The sequence below is a fragment of the Rhincodon typus genome, chromosome 6 (assembly GCF_021869965.1).
Source record: "Rhincodon typus isolate 14 chromosome 6, sRhiTyp1.1, whole genome shotgun sequence".
Classification (NCBI taxonomy): Eukaryota; Metazoa; Chordata; class Chondrichthyes; order Orectolobiformes; family Rhincodontidae; genus Rhincodon; species Rhincodon typus.
In genome coordinates this window covers 62,390,549-62,405,901 of record NC_063337.1, presented here as the reverse complement: position 1 = coordinate 62,405,901, position 15,353 = coordinate 62,390,549, and the positions used below count along the sequence as shown (strand labels likewise).

General features: G+C 40.1%; 1 protein-coding gene across 2 annotated transcripts in view; it reads right to left on the bottom strand.

The window, feature by feature from the left end:
- LOC109917838 (ferroxidase HEPHL1-like) overlaps positions 1-15,353 on the bottom strand; it is a 266,721-nt gene that overhangs the window by 123,929 nt on the left and 127,439 nt on the right. The window contains exons 19-20 of one of the 2 annotated variants that reach the window (XM_048598135.1): positions 13,984-14,034; positions 9,856-10,901 (exon numbers count right to left, since the gene is read on the bottom strand). In XM_048598135.1, the coding sequence (XP_048454092.1) occupies positions 10,702-10,901; positions 13,984-14,034 (251 nt within the window). In that variant the 3' untranslated portion in view covers positions 9,856-10,701. Of the gene's footprint in view, positions 1-9,855; positions 10,902-13,983; positions 14,035-15,353 lie in introns of those variants that run through there. The other variant, XM_048598134.1, reaches the window with a different exon arrangement.

Below are 15,353 nucleotides of genomic sequence, written 5' to 3'. Positions count from 1 at the left end.
CAGGAATAGTGCCAGAAGACTGGAGACTAGCAAATGTTGTCCCCTTGTTCAAGAAGGGGAGTAGAGACAACCCTGGTAATTATAGACCAGTGAGCCTTACTTCGGTTGTGGGTAAAGTGTTGGAAAGGATTATAAGAGATAGGATTTATAATCATCTAGAAAGGAATAATTTGATTAGGGATAGTCAACACGGTTTTGTGAAGGGTAGGTCGTGCCTCACAAACCTTATTGAGTTCTTTGAGAAGGTGACCAAACAGGTGGATGAGGGTAAAGCAGTTGATGTGGTGTATATGGATTTCAGTAAAGGTTCCCCATGGTAGGCTATTGCAGAAAATACGGAGGCATGGGATTGAGGGTGATTTAGCGGTTTGGATCAGAAATTGGCTAGCTGTAAGAAGACAGAGGGGTGGTGGTTGATGGGAAATGTTGATCCTGGAGTTCAGTTACTAGTGGTGTACCTCAAGGATCTGTTTTGGGGCGACTGCTGTTTGTCATTTTTATAAATGACCTGGATGAGGGCGTAGAAGGATGGGTTAGTAAATTTGTGGATGACACCAAAGTCGGTGGAGTTGTGGATAGTGCGGAAGGATGTTGCATGTTACAGAGAGACATAGATAAGCTGCAGAGCTGGGCTGAGAGGTGAAGTGCGGAAAAGTGTGAGGTGATTCACTTTGGAAGGAGTAACAGGAATACAGAGTACTGGGCTAACGGTAAGATTCTTGGTAGTGTGGATGAGCAGAGAGATCTCGGTGTCCATGTGCATAGGTCACTGAAAGTTGCCACCCAGGTTGATAGCATTGTTAAGAAGGCGTACGGTATGTTAGGTTTTATTGGTAGAGGGATTGAGTTTCGGAGCCATGAGGTCATGTTGCAGCTGTACAAAACTCTGGTGCGGCCGCACTTGGAGTATTGCGTACAGTTGTGGTCACCGCATTATAGGAAGGATGTGGAAGCATTGGAAAGTGTGCAGAGGAGATTTACCAGGATGTTGCCTGGTATGGAGGGAAGGTCTTATGAAGAAAGGCAGAGGGACTTGAGGCTGTTTTCGTTAGAGAGAAGAAGGTTAAGAGATGACTTAATAGAGACATACAAGATGATCAGAGGATTAGATAGAGTGGACAGTGGGAGCCTTTTTCCTCGGATGGTGATGGCTAGCACGAGGGGACATAGCTTTAAATTGAGGGGTGATAGATATAGGACAGATGTCAGAGGTAGGTTCTTTACTCAGAGAGTAGTAAGGGCGTGGAATGCCCTGCCTGCAAAAGTAGTAGACTCGCCAACTTTAAGCGCATTTAAATGGTCATTGGATAAACATATGGATGATAATGGAATAGTGTAGGTTAGATGGGCTTCAGATTGGTTTCACAGATCGGCGCAACATCGAGGGCTGAAGGCCTGTACTGCGCTGTAATGTTCTATGTTCTATGTTCTATGAGTATGTTGGGCCTGTACTCATTGAAAGTTAGAACAATGAGAGGGAACCTTATTGAAACATATAAAATTCTTAGGGGACATGGTAAGGTATGTGCAGAAAGGTGTTTTCTCCCCTTGTGGAACAGTCTAGGACCAGAGGACATAACTGGTTTAGCCTAGCTGCTTCATTGATGTCATTTAGAGAAGGAAATCTGCCATCCTTATCCAGTCTGGCCTCCTTGTGGCTCTAGATCCACAGCAATGTGGTTGACTTGCAACTTCCCTCTGGGCAATTAGGGATGAGCAATCAATACTGGCCTGGCCAATGACATCCACATGCCATAAAGAACTCAAAATCTCAGAGTATGGAGTCACACATTATCTGCCAAAGGTATCTCATGTCCCCTTTTTGGCCTCCTGATTTCTCTCTTAAGTGTACTTCTACATGCACTATCCTCCTCAAGGGATTCACTTGATTCCAGCTGCCTATACCTGACATATGCCTCCTCCTTTTTCTTGATCAGAGACTCAATATGTCTAGACATTTAGTGTTCCCTCCTCCTCCAGCCATGCCCTTCACACTAACAGGAACATGCTGGCCCTGAAATTTCATTATCTTGCTTTTAAAAGCCTCCCACTTGCCAGATGTCCTTTACCTGTGCAAAGCCTCCCCCATTCAACTTTGAAACTTCCCATCTAATTCCATTAAATTAGCCTTGCCCCAGTTTGGAAATTTAGTTCATGGACCAGACCTATCCTTTTCCATAACTATTTTAAATCTAATAGAATTATGGTCTTTAGTGCTCCCCAACAAACACCTCAGGCAGTTGCCCTACCTTATTTCCCAAGAGAAGGTTGAGTTCTGCCCCTTCTCTAGTCGGGCCATATACGTTTTGAGAAATTTATTCTGAACACAACTGATGAATTCCTCCCCATCCAAGTCCTTAATAATATGACAGTTCCAGACAATGTTTGGAAAGTTAAAATTCCATGTTATTACAACCATATTATTCTTACAGCTATCTGCGATCTCCTTCTTACATATTTACTCAATTTCCCACTGACAATTGATGGCCTATGCAACAATCACATCAAAGTGATTACGCCTTTCTCTTTAATCAGTTCCACCCATATAGCCTCACAGGACAATAACTCAGCAGTATTCTCTCTAAGTCATGTTATCATTAGCCAAAAATGCCACTCCCCCTCCTCTCTTGCCTTCCCTTCTATCCTTCCTCCAGCATATGCCTCCTGAAACATTACCAGTCCTGTCCCTCCCTCAGCAATGTTTTTGTAATAGCTATGATATCCCAGACATGTGTACCCATTCTTGTCCTGAGTTTACCTATCTTACCTCTTAGGCCCCTTGCATTAGAATAAATGCAGTTTAATTCATCAGTCTTCAGTCATTCCATGGTATGCTGTTGTCTGCCTTGTCTATTTAATTTGCTCGCTTTAACTTCTGTACTAGCCTTAACGTTATTTGTCTCATTACTGTTTAGGGTCCCACCACCCTGCAAAATTGGTTTTAACCTTCCAGAGTAGCTCTAGCAAATATCCCTGCCAGGATATTGGTCCCCTCCAGTTCAGGTGCAAAGCATCCTCTTGTACAGATCACCTCTGCTCCAAAAGATATCCCAATGATCAAAAAATCTGAAATCCTGCCCCCTGCACCAACTCCTCAGCCATGCATTTATCTGCTGTATCCTCCTATTCCTAGTCTCACTAGCATTTGGCACCAGGAGTAATCCAAAGACTACTACCCTTGAGGCCCTGCTTTATAACCTTGTGTCTAACTTCCTATATTCACTCTGCAGGATCTCAGCCCTTTTTCTACTTATATTACTGCTACCAAAGCATAAAACGACATCTAGCTGCTCACACTCCTCTTTGAGAAATTCCTGCAACCACTCCAAAAATTCCTTGACCTTTAACCAGAGAAGCAACACACCATCCTGGAGTCTTACTCATGGCCACAGAAACACCTGTTTGTGCCCCTAACCAGAGAGTCCTCTATCACAATTGTCTGCTTGGTCTTTACCATACTCTGCTTTACAGCTGAGCCAGTCCTGGTACCACAGACCTGGCTGCTTCTGCTGCTATTTTCATAGAATCCCTACAGTGTGGAAACAGGCCCTTCAGCCCAACAAGTCCACACTGACCCTTAGAATATCCCACCCAGACCCATCCCCCTAACCGAAATATCCCTGAACAATATGGGCAATTTAGCATGGCTAATCCACCTAACCTGCACATCTTTGGACTGTGGGAGGAAACCGGAGCACCCGGAGGAAACAAACACAAACACAGGGAGAATGTGCAAACTCCACACTGGCAGTCACCCAAGGGTAGAATTGAACCCAGATCCCTGGTGCTGTGAGGCAGCAGTGCTAACCACTGAGCCACTGTGCCACCCCTTTCCTTTGAGATCAAAATGGTATACTTGTTTGAGAGGGGGATAGCCACAGGAGACTCCTGCACAACCTGCCTACCTCTCCTGGTGGTCACCCATCTACCTGACTGAACCTGCAGTGTGACTGTCTTCCTCAATCTGTCACACTCTCTGTCTCCTATACGCACCAACCGTTGCTCCAACTGATCCATGCATATATTCAGTATCTTACCATAACATTAATGGAGACCAGTGGGCAGTCCCAGTGCATATTGGGGCATGATTGAGTATATGTAACAATCATTTATTATTCTGTACGTCTGATTGTGGAATGAAATGAAAAGAGGACTATATTAAAAAGCATGGATTATGGAAAGGATTACTGCACATTTTAAATGCAACCCACCTGACCCTTCTTAAGTGCTATTTCCACTTTGTTCCAATTTGTTCAAGTATTTGAGGCAGTTACTGCAGATGGAATGTATTTAAAGAGAGATTCGGTTGAGAGCAAGTAGCTGATTGGTCCGTGTAATGGTGACCATTTGTTAATGACAAAGGCCTTCTACCTATCAACAAATGTGATGGGTTTCCAGGTACCTGAACAGCTCAAGTGTTTAGGTATTTGGTCATCCATTAACTTTACAAAAAGGAAGGAGCTGTCCTTTTATCAATTGAGAAAGACAGTTTATTTCCCTTCATCAGTTGTGATAAGCTGTAGCTTTTAACCAATAAGTCAGAGTCCCAATAAGCCTGAACCAGTAACCCTGTGCCTTCTGCAACCAAGTGAAAGTACTTGGAGAAGGAAGATCTTGACAAGGCAAAAGGATCATCCTAGTGAACCCTGAGGACAGGACACATTCAACTCCTTCTTGGTCTTTCCCTCTGCACGTAACTTTTTTTTTATATATGTGTGTTTGCATGCATGCATCAAGGAGGTTTTATAATGGAATTCAAGTTCTCACTAGTATGTCAACAGTTCATAATTGTTTATCTGTAGCTAGAATCTATTTATTTATTATAAATAGTACTTCTTCTTAAGTACACAAACATAGTCCATGCATTTTGTCAACCTGGATCTAAAAGGTAAATTGGGGAAGTTTGTGTACTTTTAGAAAATCTTTAACTTTCGTAGTGACTCTGGGAGTAGCAGGGCTTGCAAAAGTTATTTGTTTTGTATTCATCAGGATAAATACAAAATGCCATAACAATTTATAAACTTACAACCCACTTGGGAAAGTTTGCTGAATCACATACCCATTGGACCCAGGGTCACCATGAAAGTTAATGAAAGCACACACAGTTTATGATTTTCTTGTTTGTTAGAAGCAAGTAAACAGGAAATACCAACGAGGTTCCTGTCCTTAACAATAGCTATCATTTATTAGAAATAAGTAAATTCCAACCACAAGTAAATAGCTATGAACAATCAGCATCTGATTCTATTAGTTAACACTCAAATCCCTTTTCTAAAAAAAACTATACACACAGTCAGTCAAAAACAAAAGAAAAAGGAGGGAAAGAATGAGAAACACAATTCAATAGCTCTATTCCACAGTTTCTTTCAACTTATCATTTTGTTTGCCAGTTATGCCTGTTGTTCAATCTTCTCTTTCTAGGTTCTTTAACTCCTGTGCAAGAGGCACAGGGGGAGTGGTACATCAAGTGCTTAAAGACAACAGCCTTACAGCAACTGGTGGGACAAAATAACTTCAGGCTTCAGATATTTTATTGCAGAAAGCCAAACACAAACTGCCCTTTTACCAGTTCAAAAACTCCTCTGTGTGTTCACATACACAAGCTATTCAGTTACTCATGAAACAATCAGAATTATCATCAGGCTAATGACCTTTGGCTTCCACGACTGGTCACATTCACCCAAAACAATCAGCTACTTTTTACTAGCTAAATTTCACCTGCAAATATACCCTGATGTCACACTGACTGCAAACATTATCTCCTACTGCTTTAACAAAGTATCTGTGTAAATACTGCACACAATGAGTTTCAGTAACTTAATTTTAGAGGTGAATTCCTTCCATAGCACTTGGCTTTAAAATTATTCTGTTTCCAGTCTTAGTCCACACTCTAAATTACAGAAAATAAAATGATACAATCTGTATAATACTACAAGAAAAAAACTGTGCTGACTGGTTGGTACATCGACACTGATTGGCCAAGGCATTGTCACGACAAAGAAACAGAGAGCTATCAGCTTTCCAGGTTCTTAGTAGCTCAAAACAGGTGCAATGTTTGGATATATTCCAGACAATCAGTCCCTGTCTATGAACCTACGTTGCACGAGGTGTACGCAGTTTCAGTAGTAGCTGTCAAAAGTGAATCAGTTAAAAAAAAAGACGTAAATAGCGCTGGGAATTACTGCTTGAAAGAGCCAACAACAAACCTTATAGGTTGAATGGAATCCTTCAGTACTACATTATTCTATGATGTTAAACTTTGAAACTTTTTCAGATTTAAAAAAAAACATTCAGTTGCTTTATTTTTGAAACAGAATTTGTCAATTACATAAAATGTTGCATCACATTATTTACCATACATTTGCAATTAGTAGTCCTTAAAACTTAAATTTGTTGTTTCATTAAATTATTTTATTATCCAAAAGGCAATCCAATGACATTCTTGTCTTGTGAACAAAGAATTAATTTCCATTGGTTTGGGAATCTTCCTTCATTCTTATTGAATGACATCAAAATGTGCCCAACTCTTAAAAACATCTCACCTACTCTGACCCAGAATTAAGCAATGATCCTTTAGATAAGGATTGGTTCACACTCTAGTCAGGTAACACTTCTGTACTTAGTTAGAATTGTATTAATTATGAATTACAAGTAGTCAGGAATTCTGAGATTGGCTGCAGCTTTACAATCTCATCCTCAAGTTCTTAATTTAGAGACATATAATTGTTAATTGTGTAACATTATATACAGAAATATATATAACATTAATATATACATTATTTTTGCAGACATTATTTATAATCCCAATGGTGTTCTCATATTCCTAATGTGTATTCTTTTGAAAGGGTGAATGCGGGACCAAAACAGGAAGTGTGCAGGTCCTCCTATACCTATATGGTCAAGTCACTCCTTTCTCTAGCCATTTATTGACACCCACTCCCATGCACATTTTGCTCTTCTAGCCTAGACTCCACATTCCTTTTCTTTACACATGCCACTTCGCTCCTTTTGCTTACATGCACTTACCTGCCATTCATAATTGCCACAGTGCACTTGCTTAAAACTGCAAAACTAATTGCAATGCATGGGATATTAGTGACCTTTGAAGCTTACCTGTGGACTAGGAGCAACATTCCTGCTCCTCCTGGCTTTGCAGGAATACCTTGGGCCTCTGATCTACTGAATTTCTCCCATTTATCCCCAGGTGTGAACTTCCCCCCAATCAGCCCCTGCCACTCCCTCCTGATTTACCTCACAAGCAAACATTTCTGTACATAGATAACAAGATGTAGAGCTGGCAGGAACACAGCAGGCCAAGCAGCATCAGAGGAGCAGGAAAGCTGATGTTTCGGGTCTAGACCCTTCTTCAGAAATGGGGGAGTCTTGTACAGAAATTTCTGTACATTCCTGGCAATTATCTAATGCCCTTCCAACCCTCTAAAACTTCTGCTCTTCCAGTGGATATGTTATTTTTACCAGTGAATAGTGATGGATTCGATGTTGGAGTGTGAAACTTGGGACACATACCCCTAAAAGCTGGTGAATTACTTGACATCAGATCCTGCATTTCTGATAACAGCCCCCTGACTAAATCAGAGCTTCACTAAAAATGGAAGGTTTAAAAATTAGGCTATTGGGAATGAGAAAAAAATGTTAAGCTTGTTGCAGAAAGGAGAAGAGGCAGCTGAAGGTTGCCTCAATCTTGGTGACAAACGCCAAAGAGGAAGGGTTTAAGGTTGGTTATGGAGGAAAATGATGAGGAATTATTTGCTCTTCAAGATAAAAGAGGGTTTGAAAGGATAGTGAACTCAATCATGCTTGATACAGTGCAGTCAGATCGGTTCATTCATGATTAAACCCGTTTTGTGCCTGATATCCTGAAGACTGCATTCTTTTAGTAAAGAAGAAAAGGTTAAGGACATTACTGTGCCTTCAGATAGTGACAAACTCTTCTTGAACAAAGAATGTTAAAAATGTGAAAATATCACATAAAGTGCTGTCATGTTAATTGCTAAAAGTACCTTTTAAAGCACCAAAAAAAAATCCAGTATCAATCTTTTATTATTTGGTACCAATAAACAAAAGTGTTACGTTCTCACACATCCAGAAATATCTTTTTTTTAAAGTAGCAATTTTTAAAATAATTTGTTATACACAACTACAAGAAAATCTTATATTAGGTCCTCCTGATATTTAGTTTTAACATTCTTTTGATTTCTGACTTATTTTTAACATAGTGAAATTAGCAACATGCAATCATACGATTACGTAGCTACAAAATACCATTGAGGAGGGGCTCCTTACACCCAGTCCTCCAACATACAATCAGCAAACACACCATCTTCTGCATGATTTCCCTTGTTGAGGACTGTTCCTTTGGCTGCTCACATGAATCATATTTCTTGGCTCTAGCCATTTTGTTAGAATTTTACGCTGGAATAGATTTGAACTTTTCAGATAAGGCACAGAAGTTAAAATGGTCCAGGTCTGATGCTGTGATGTCCAGGAAGGATGTACATGCCATAGAGGGAGTGCAATGAAGATTCATTAGACTGATCTCTAGGATAGTAGGATTTTACTATGGTGAAAGATGAAAATGTGAGATGATCTCATCCAAGTATACAAAATTCTTACAGGGCTCACCGCGGTACATGTAGAAGGATATATCCCCAAACTGTTGTGATGAGGAGGGAGTAACGTTCTAGAAAAATAGAACTCAGTTTTGAAATAAAAAGGTCATACAGAACAAAGATCAGGAGAAGTGTCTTCACTCAGACGGTGGTAAATATTTGGAATTTTCTGTGGGCTGTGAAGGCTCAGTCCTTGAGTGATGGTGCAAGCTCAAAGAGTTAAATGGCCTACTCCTGTTCCTATATTTTTAATTTTGTGTAAGTCTTGTCTCATTCTTCGTTTTTACCGAATGCATTCCAGGTTAAAACAATACTAAAATGTCCACAATAAGAAACATTTGAGTCTACTGTGACACCATAGGGGAACAAGACTGAACACAGCATTCAGTGAAATAGTGACCATTTAATTTTCCAATGTCAACATCCTGGACTTTACTATTGACCAGAAATGGATCCTGACTAGCCATATTAATATTGTAGGTATAAGAGCAGGTCAAATGCCGGGCTTTCTGTGGCGAGTAAATCACTTCCTGATTCCCCAAAGCCTTTCGGACATCTCTATTGTACAAATCAGAACTTTGAATAAATACTGTCCATTTGGCTGAACAAGTGTAGCTCCAGCAACATTCAAGAAGTTCAATACCATCTAGGGCAAAGTAACCTGGTGGAGTGGCATCCCATCCGCTATCTTAAACATATCCTCCCTCCATCACCAGTGCAGAAAATCAGCAGTGAGTACCAACGGAAAGATGTACTGCAACAACTGACCAAGGGTCTTAAAACAGCATGTTCCAAACCTGCAGCCTCTGCCACCTACAACATTCAGGGCAGTAGATTCATGGAAGCACCATCATCTGCAGATTACTATCCAACTCACACATCAGCCCACTGGGAACTATATCATTGTTCCTACAATAGTCCTGGGTGAAAATCCAAAAACACCCTCCATAACAGCACTAAGCACTACACCATAGTCATACAGCTTGGAAACAGACCCTTCAGTCCAATCAGTCCATTCTGAAGATAATCCCAAACTAAACTAGTCCCAGCTGCCTGCTCCTGGCCCATATCCCTCCAAACCTTTCCTTTTAATGTACTTACCTAGATGTCTTCTAAATGTTGTAAATGTGCCCTCATCCACCACTTCCTCAGGAAGTTCAATCCACATTCCAACCACCCTCTGTGTAAAAAAAAATTGCCCTTCATGACTTTTCTAAATCTCTCTCTTCTCACCTTAAAAATGTGCCCCCTAGTCTTGAAATCTGCCAAGTTAGGGGAAAGATACCTACCATTAACCCTTTCTATACCCCTCATCATTTATTTGAAGAAGGTTGCCAAACCACTATCTCAAGTGTAATTAGGGATGGGCAACATTTCTTGCCATTACGAAAGATCCTTACATCCCAGTAATGAATGGGAAAAATAATTCTACATGGTCAATTTTCTTTGGTTGGTGTTGGTGCACAGGGGACCCAAAGCATTTGGTATACCCAAAACAAGAGAATGGAGCATAGACTGGTCAATTTTAATGGCTTATGATAATATTGCATATCAATCTTACATTCTAAGATGACAAGAATGATCTTAAGGCTGAAGGGCAGAAACAAGAATTGAGGCAGGGTCTCCAGATCCTGGTCATAGTGAAGAAATGGGTTGCAAGCCGGTTTTGGGAGGGACAGGAAAGTTGCAGCAGGGGAACCTTGAGAAGGAGCAATGCAGCAACTTCAGGTCAGTTAAACAACTCACAAGATTTTGACTCATCCTGGGCACCATTCCCACCTGGGGGGTGGATGAGGTATTGGGAATTTTAAAGTCAGCTCCTATTTTGAAAAGTGGAAAGTGGAAGTCACAATGCAAATTATTTGCTTTTAATTTTAGAATTTGATTTAGCTTGAAGTTAATATTTGTGTTTCATGATTTTATTCAATTTTGCAATTCTGCTTATAATTACTGGATTCTATCCAGATAAATCCAAAAATCAGAAGGCTCAGAAGTTATATTGATTTATATGAAAATAATTTTTTTTAAATCCTTGAATATAATCAAAGAACAGTCACAAACCTGGAACAAATTAAATGCTATTCATGGGAATTGAGGACTGAGTTATTTGACTAAAGCATTTCCTTCCATGTAAGTAAATAATAACACAAAGAAATACCAAAGAAATCAACAATAAAAATACACCAATAATGAGAAGCAATGCCAGCATTAGCTTGATTTCTTTTTTTGTGAGGGTGTTTCCCAAGAAATCTATCTTTAATTCAGTGCCATCTGTGAAAACAAAGATACTTATTAAAAAAAAGAGATAGCAAGAACTGTAGATGCTGGACTCAGAGATAACAAAGTGTGGAGCTGAAGGAATAAAGCAGGCAAAGCAGCATCAGAGGAGCGGGAAAGTTGACGTTTCGAGTCGGGACACTTCTTCAGACCTGACCCGAAACGTCAACTTTCCCGCTCCTCTGATGCTGCCTAGCTTGCTGTGTTCCTTCAGCTCCACACTTTGTTATTTCTAATTATTAAAAAAATTTGTTTAATACCACATGAAGTATAAAAGAGTTAATACCTTAATATACAGACTTCGAAACTTTACTAACATTCAAAGCATTTCTTTCTTGGTATGTAGTATAATATACTTAATATGTTCTATTGCATTGTAAATATCCAATTTGCTTAAATCTTTGCAATTTACATAAAACACCTCGGGCTAAATGCTCCACCCATTCACTAGCAGAAAATCCAGCTAATCAAGTTTTCCCAGCAACTTTCTGCCCAAAGTCTACACCGTTAAGTAATCAACACTATTTGAACAATACTCAATCATCTTCTGGATTATACTCAATATTTGATGCACATATTAAAACACATTACTTCACAGTCTATGAATAGGGTCATTTCAGGGTTCTGAAGATCTAAATACAGACTCTCATGGAAGACACTGGATTGGAGGCAAATTCAGAAAGTCCCCAAGAAAGGAAACATTGCACTATTCATCTGCACTCTTTCTTTCCAATGAAAGCAGCAGACAAGTGTTTCAGAGGGAAAGCAAAATTATCTGACACTAGAATGAGATCAAGCTGACCACACCTTTTAAAGTGGAAGTGTATTTTGAGTGGAGAAGGTGCTGCATGTCATTCTAAGAGGACAGTCAAAGGGAATAGACTCAAAAATGGAACAAAACAGGATACAATAGGTCTTAAGATTTTCCAATAAAGTACAGGAGGTGCTGATGCTCAAGGTGGACAGGAAGAGAGCTGTTCTACTCACAGAGGCAAACAAATTCTCCAACCAGACACTGGGCAGTCAAAAGAATCTGACAGCCCTCACAGTCAATAACAGTAGCAAAGCCTTGGGAATCTCATAGCTCACCATAACCTTCTCAAGGGCAATAAGGAATGAGCAACAAATGCTAGGCTAGACAACATCACCCAAACCCCATGAAAGAATAAATAAATCTGGCTGTAGAATCAAAGAGTACCTCTAACATAGAAAGATCACTTGGCACATCTTGTCTGTGCCTGCTGAAAAAACTGAGCCACCCAGCCGAAACTCATTTTCCAAGATTTTGTCTGTAACCCTCTAGATTAGGGATACAACCATGGAAAACTAGAAAGTGACATGAGACGAGACAAGAGTGGGCAAGTTCAGTAAATATGTCCTCAAATGCCATGGTCTTTACATCTAAACCAACTGTTTAACACTACTTAATTCATCACATCCCCTTTATTCACTTTCCCAAATTCTCTTTCAACCACAATTCTTATATCCCACTCATTGCTTTACCACATTCTCATTCAATTTACATTAATGCAAGCTTCATTTCCATATCTCACAGCTATGCCAGCATTACAGCCATTACACTTTTACAGATTGCACCACACTCAATGACATTTCTCTCTCTTATAGGGCATTGTAGTGCATAGCATGTCCTTACCACCATGGAGAAGTTGGTGCTCACCAACTTTGGAATGGCTACAGCTGAAGCCATGAGCAGCAGCTGGGATGGAAGGATTGTATCTAATTGCCATTCTCATTCTACAATCTCTTCTGATTTAAAAAGAACAAATTGGATAAACATGCACCTAATCAAAGGCTAGAACAGAGGTAGGATCTTCAAGTAATGAGTTGCCGGGCATAAATAGCCTGCAGCCAGTGCAACTAGAAAGGATCAAGCAGATGTAAACCTTGGAAGAACAACATCTGCAGCAGAGGAACCAGATGAGGATCATCATAAGACAATGTATGAAAAAGGCTGATTGGTATGCAATGAAATGTCTAGTACATTACCAGGCCTGTCAGAAAGTATTGTAACAGAGCATGGAGAAGTACAGTTTGAAGTTCACCCTTGTCAGAGTGGAAGTGGTCATCAATTCTAAGAGATCCTTCATGGACTTGTGGAATTGTCCTCTCAGAGCAGTGAAGCCAAGGTCACTAAATACTTTTAAGGCCGAGTTAGCTAAATTCTTGGCAGTCAAGGGAATCAAAGGATATAGCAAGTCAACTGCAAAGCAAAGGCCACAATCAGATAAGCCTTGATTTTCTCAAATGGCTGACATTAAATGTCAAATGTCATCAAAACCAAAACTTGCTGGACTTCAGTTCATCTTCACAATTAACTTTTACCCAATCAAGAAACTCTGTGTTCAGATACCCGATAGCAGGTAGGAACCTGGCAAACAGCAATTCTTCCTGAATTTCAGAGCAAGTACTTGCTGTGTTGTTCTTATAATAATACAACTTTAAATGATGCTTCCATTCACTTGTGCTGCACCTCCTCCAAGTACAGTTGTACTTCCAAGCAGAGGAAGGCGTGCTGCATTACTAAGCCCATTTCCTACTGCCAAAAAGAGGACAGCTTATGGTTAAAAGGTAGGGTACACTACAAACAACAAAGGGGGTTACATGGCTGAAGAGTATGGAACCATGAAAGCAGTACAGCTGAGGAAGGTCAAGTGGGGCAAAGGTGAGCTCACATCAGTCCAGGAGGAGATGTGCTCCTGTCAGTCTGGCAGGAGGTGTACTCAATTACTGGGTTTCACATCAGTGTCATTAGTAGCCAGTCAGCATGAATCCCTCATAATCTATTAGCTATCATCTGGTCTAGTGTTTTGGCTCAAATGTTGATGGTACATTGGGATGCTGAAGAAAAAAGGCAGTATGTTAAAATACATATGCATCAACCTGCGTATCGCACTGAATTTGAGGCATGAAGAACCTAATATTAAATAATGAAATATAATCTCATCTCAGCAGAGCCATCTGCAGTGTTTTTTCACATTCTAACTCAAAAGTAGACATGCTACCATGCAGATATATATTGATATACCTTTCTCACTACACCATTCCACACACATACCTTTCATTGTAGCAATTGTAAATTGACTTTCCAAAGTAGTCCTTCCATAGTCTGTAAGAAAATATCAATTAATAAATCAATACATTGTCAAAGGCAGAACTAAAAGTACACTGATAAAAAAAGTTAAGATCATAAAAAATAGAAACAGGAGCAGGCTGATCAGCCCCTAGAACCAGATCCACCTTTAAATAAGTTCATGGCTGACCTGAAATTCCTCACATCCACTTTCTTGACCTTTCCTGGTAACCCTTGATTCCCCTGCTGGTTGGGAATCTATCTCAACCTTAAACATATGCAAGGACTCTGCCCCCACAGTGCTCAGCCATCTAAGAAAAGAAATACATCCCCATCTTGGACTTAAATTGTCCTCCGTTTATTCTGAGACTATGTCATCTGGTGCTAGACTCTCCCATGAGGGGAAACGTCTTCTCAGCATTTACCCTGTCAATCCCCTTAAGAAGCCTATATATTTCACTGAAATCACCTCTCATTCTTCTAAATTCCAGTGGGAAGAGTCCAAACCTGTTTAACCTTCACTCATTAAAACAATTGCCCAGACTGGGAATCATCCTCATGAACCTTCAGTGAACTGCCTCCAATGAAATTACATCTTTCCTTAAATAATAGGACCATAGCTGCTCACAGTACTCCAAATGTGATCCCACCAACACCTTGTACAATTGCAGTAAGACTTCCCTAATCTTATACGCCAACCCCCTTGAAATATGGGCCAACATTCCATTAGCCTTCCTGATTACCTGTTGCGCCTATGTGCTAGCTTTCTTTGTTTCGTGCACAAGTATCCTCAAGGCTCTTTGTTTTGCAGCTTTCTGCAGTTTTTCTCCACTTAAATCATATTATTCTTTTGTTTCCCTTCTAAAATGCACAACTTCACATTTTCCCACATTATACTCCATTTGCCTATTTTTTGCCCATTTAACCTAGCAAAACCTCTCTGTAAACTATTTGTATCCCTCTCACAAGCTGCCTTCCCACCTATTTTTGTATCATCTACAAATTTGGTTACAGTACATTCATTTCCTTCCTCCAAGTCATTAATGTATATTGCAAACAATTGCCAGGTCTGCACTAATCCCTGTGGAACCCCACTGATTGCATGTTGCTGACCTGAAAAAGATCCCCTTATCCCCACTCGCTATTTCCTAACCATTTGATTATTCTCTATTCATGCCATATACTACCTCAAACACCATGGCCTCACAGCTTATGACTTAACCTTTTGTGAGTCAGCTTTTTGAATGCCTTCTGATTCCCCTCCATCAACATTTTTTTGACAAAGTTTCAACCACTCTAATAAATTAGTTTGACAGGATTTTCCTTCCATGAAGCCATGTTGACTCTGCTTGGTT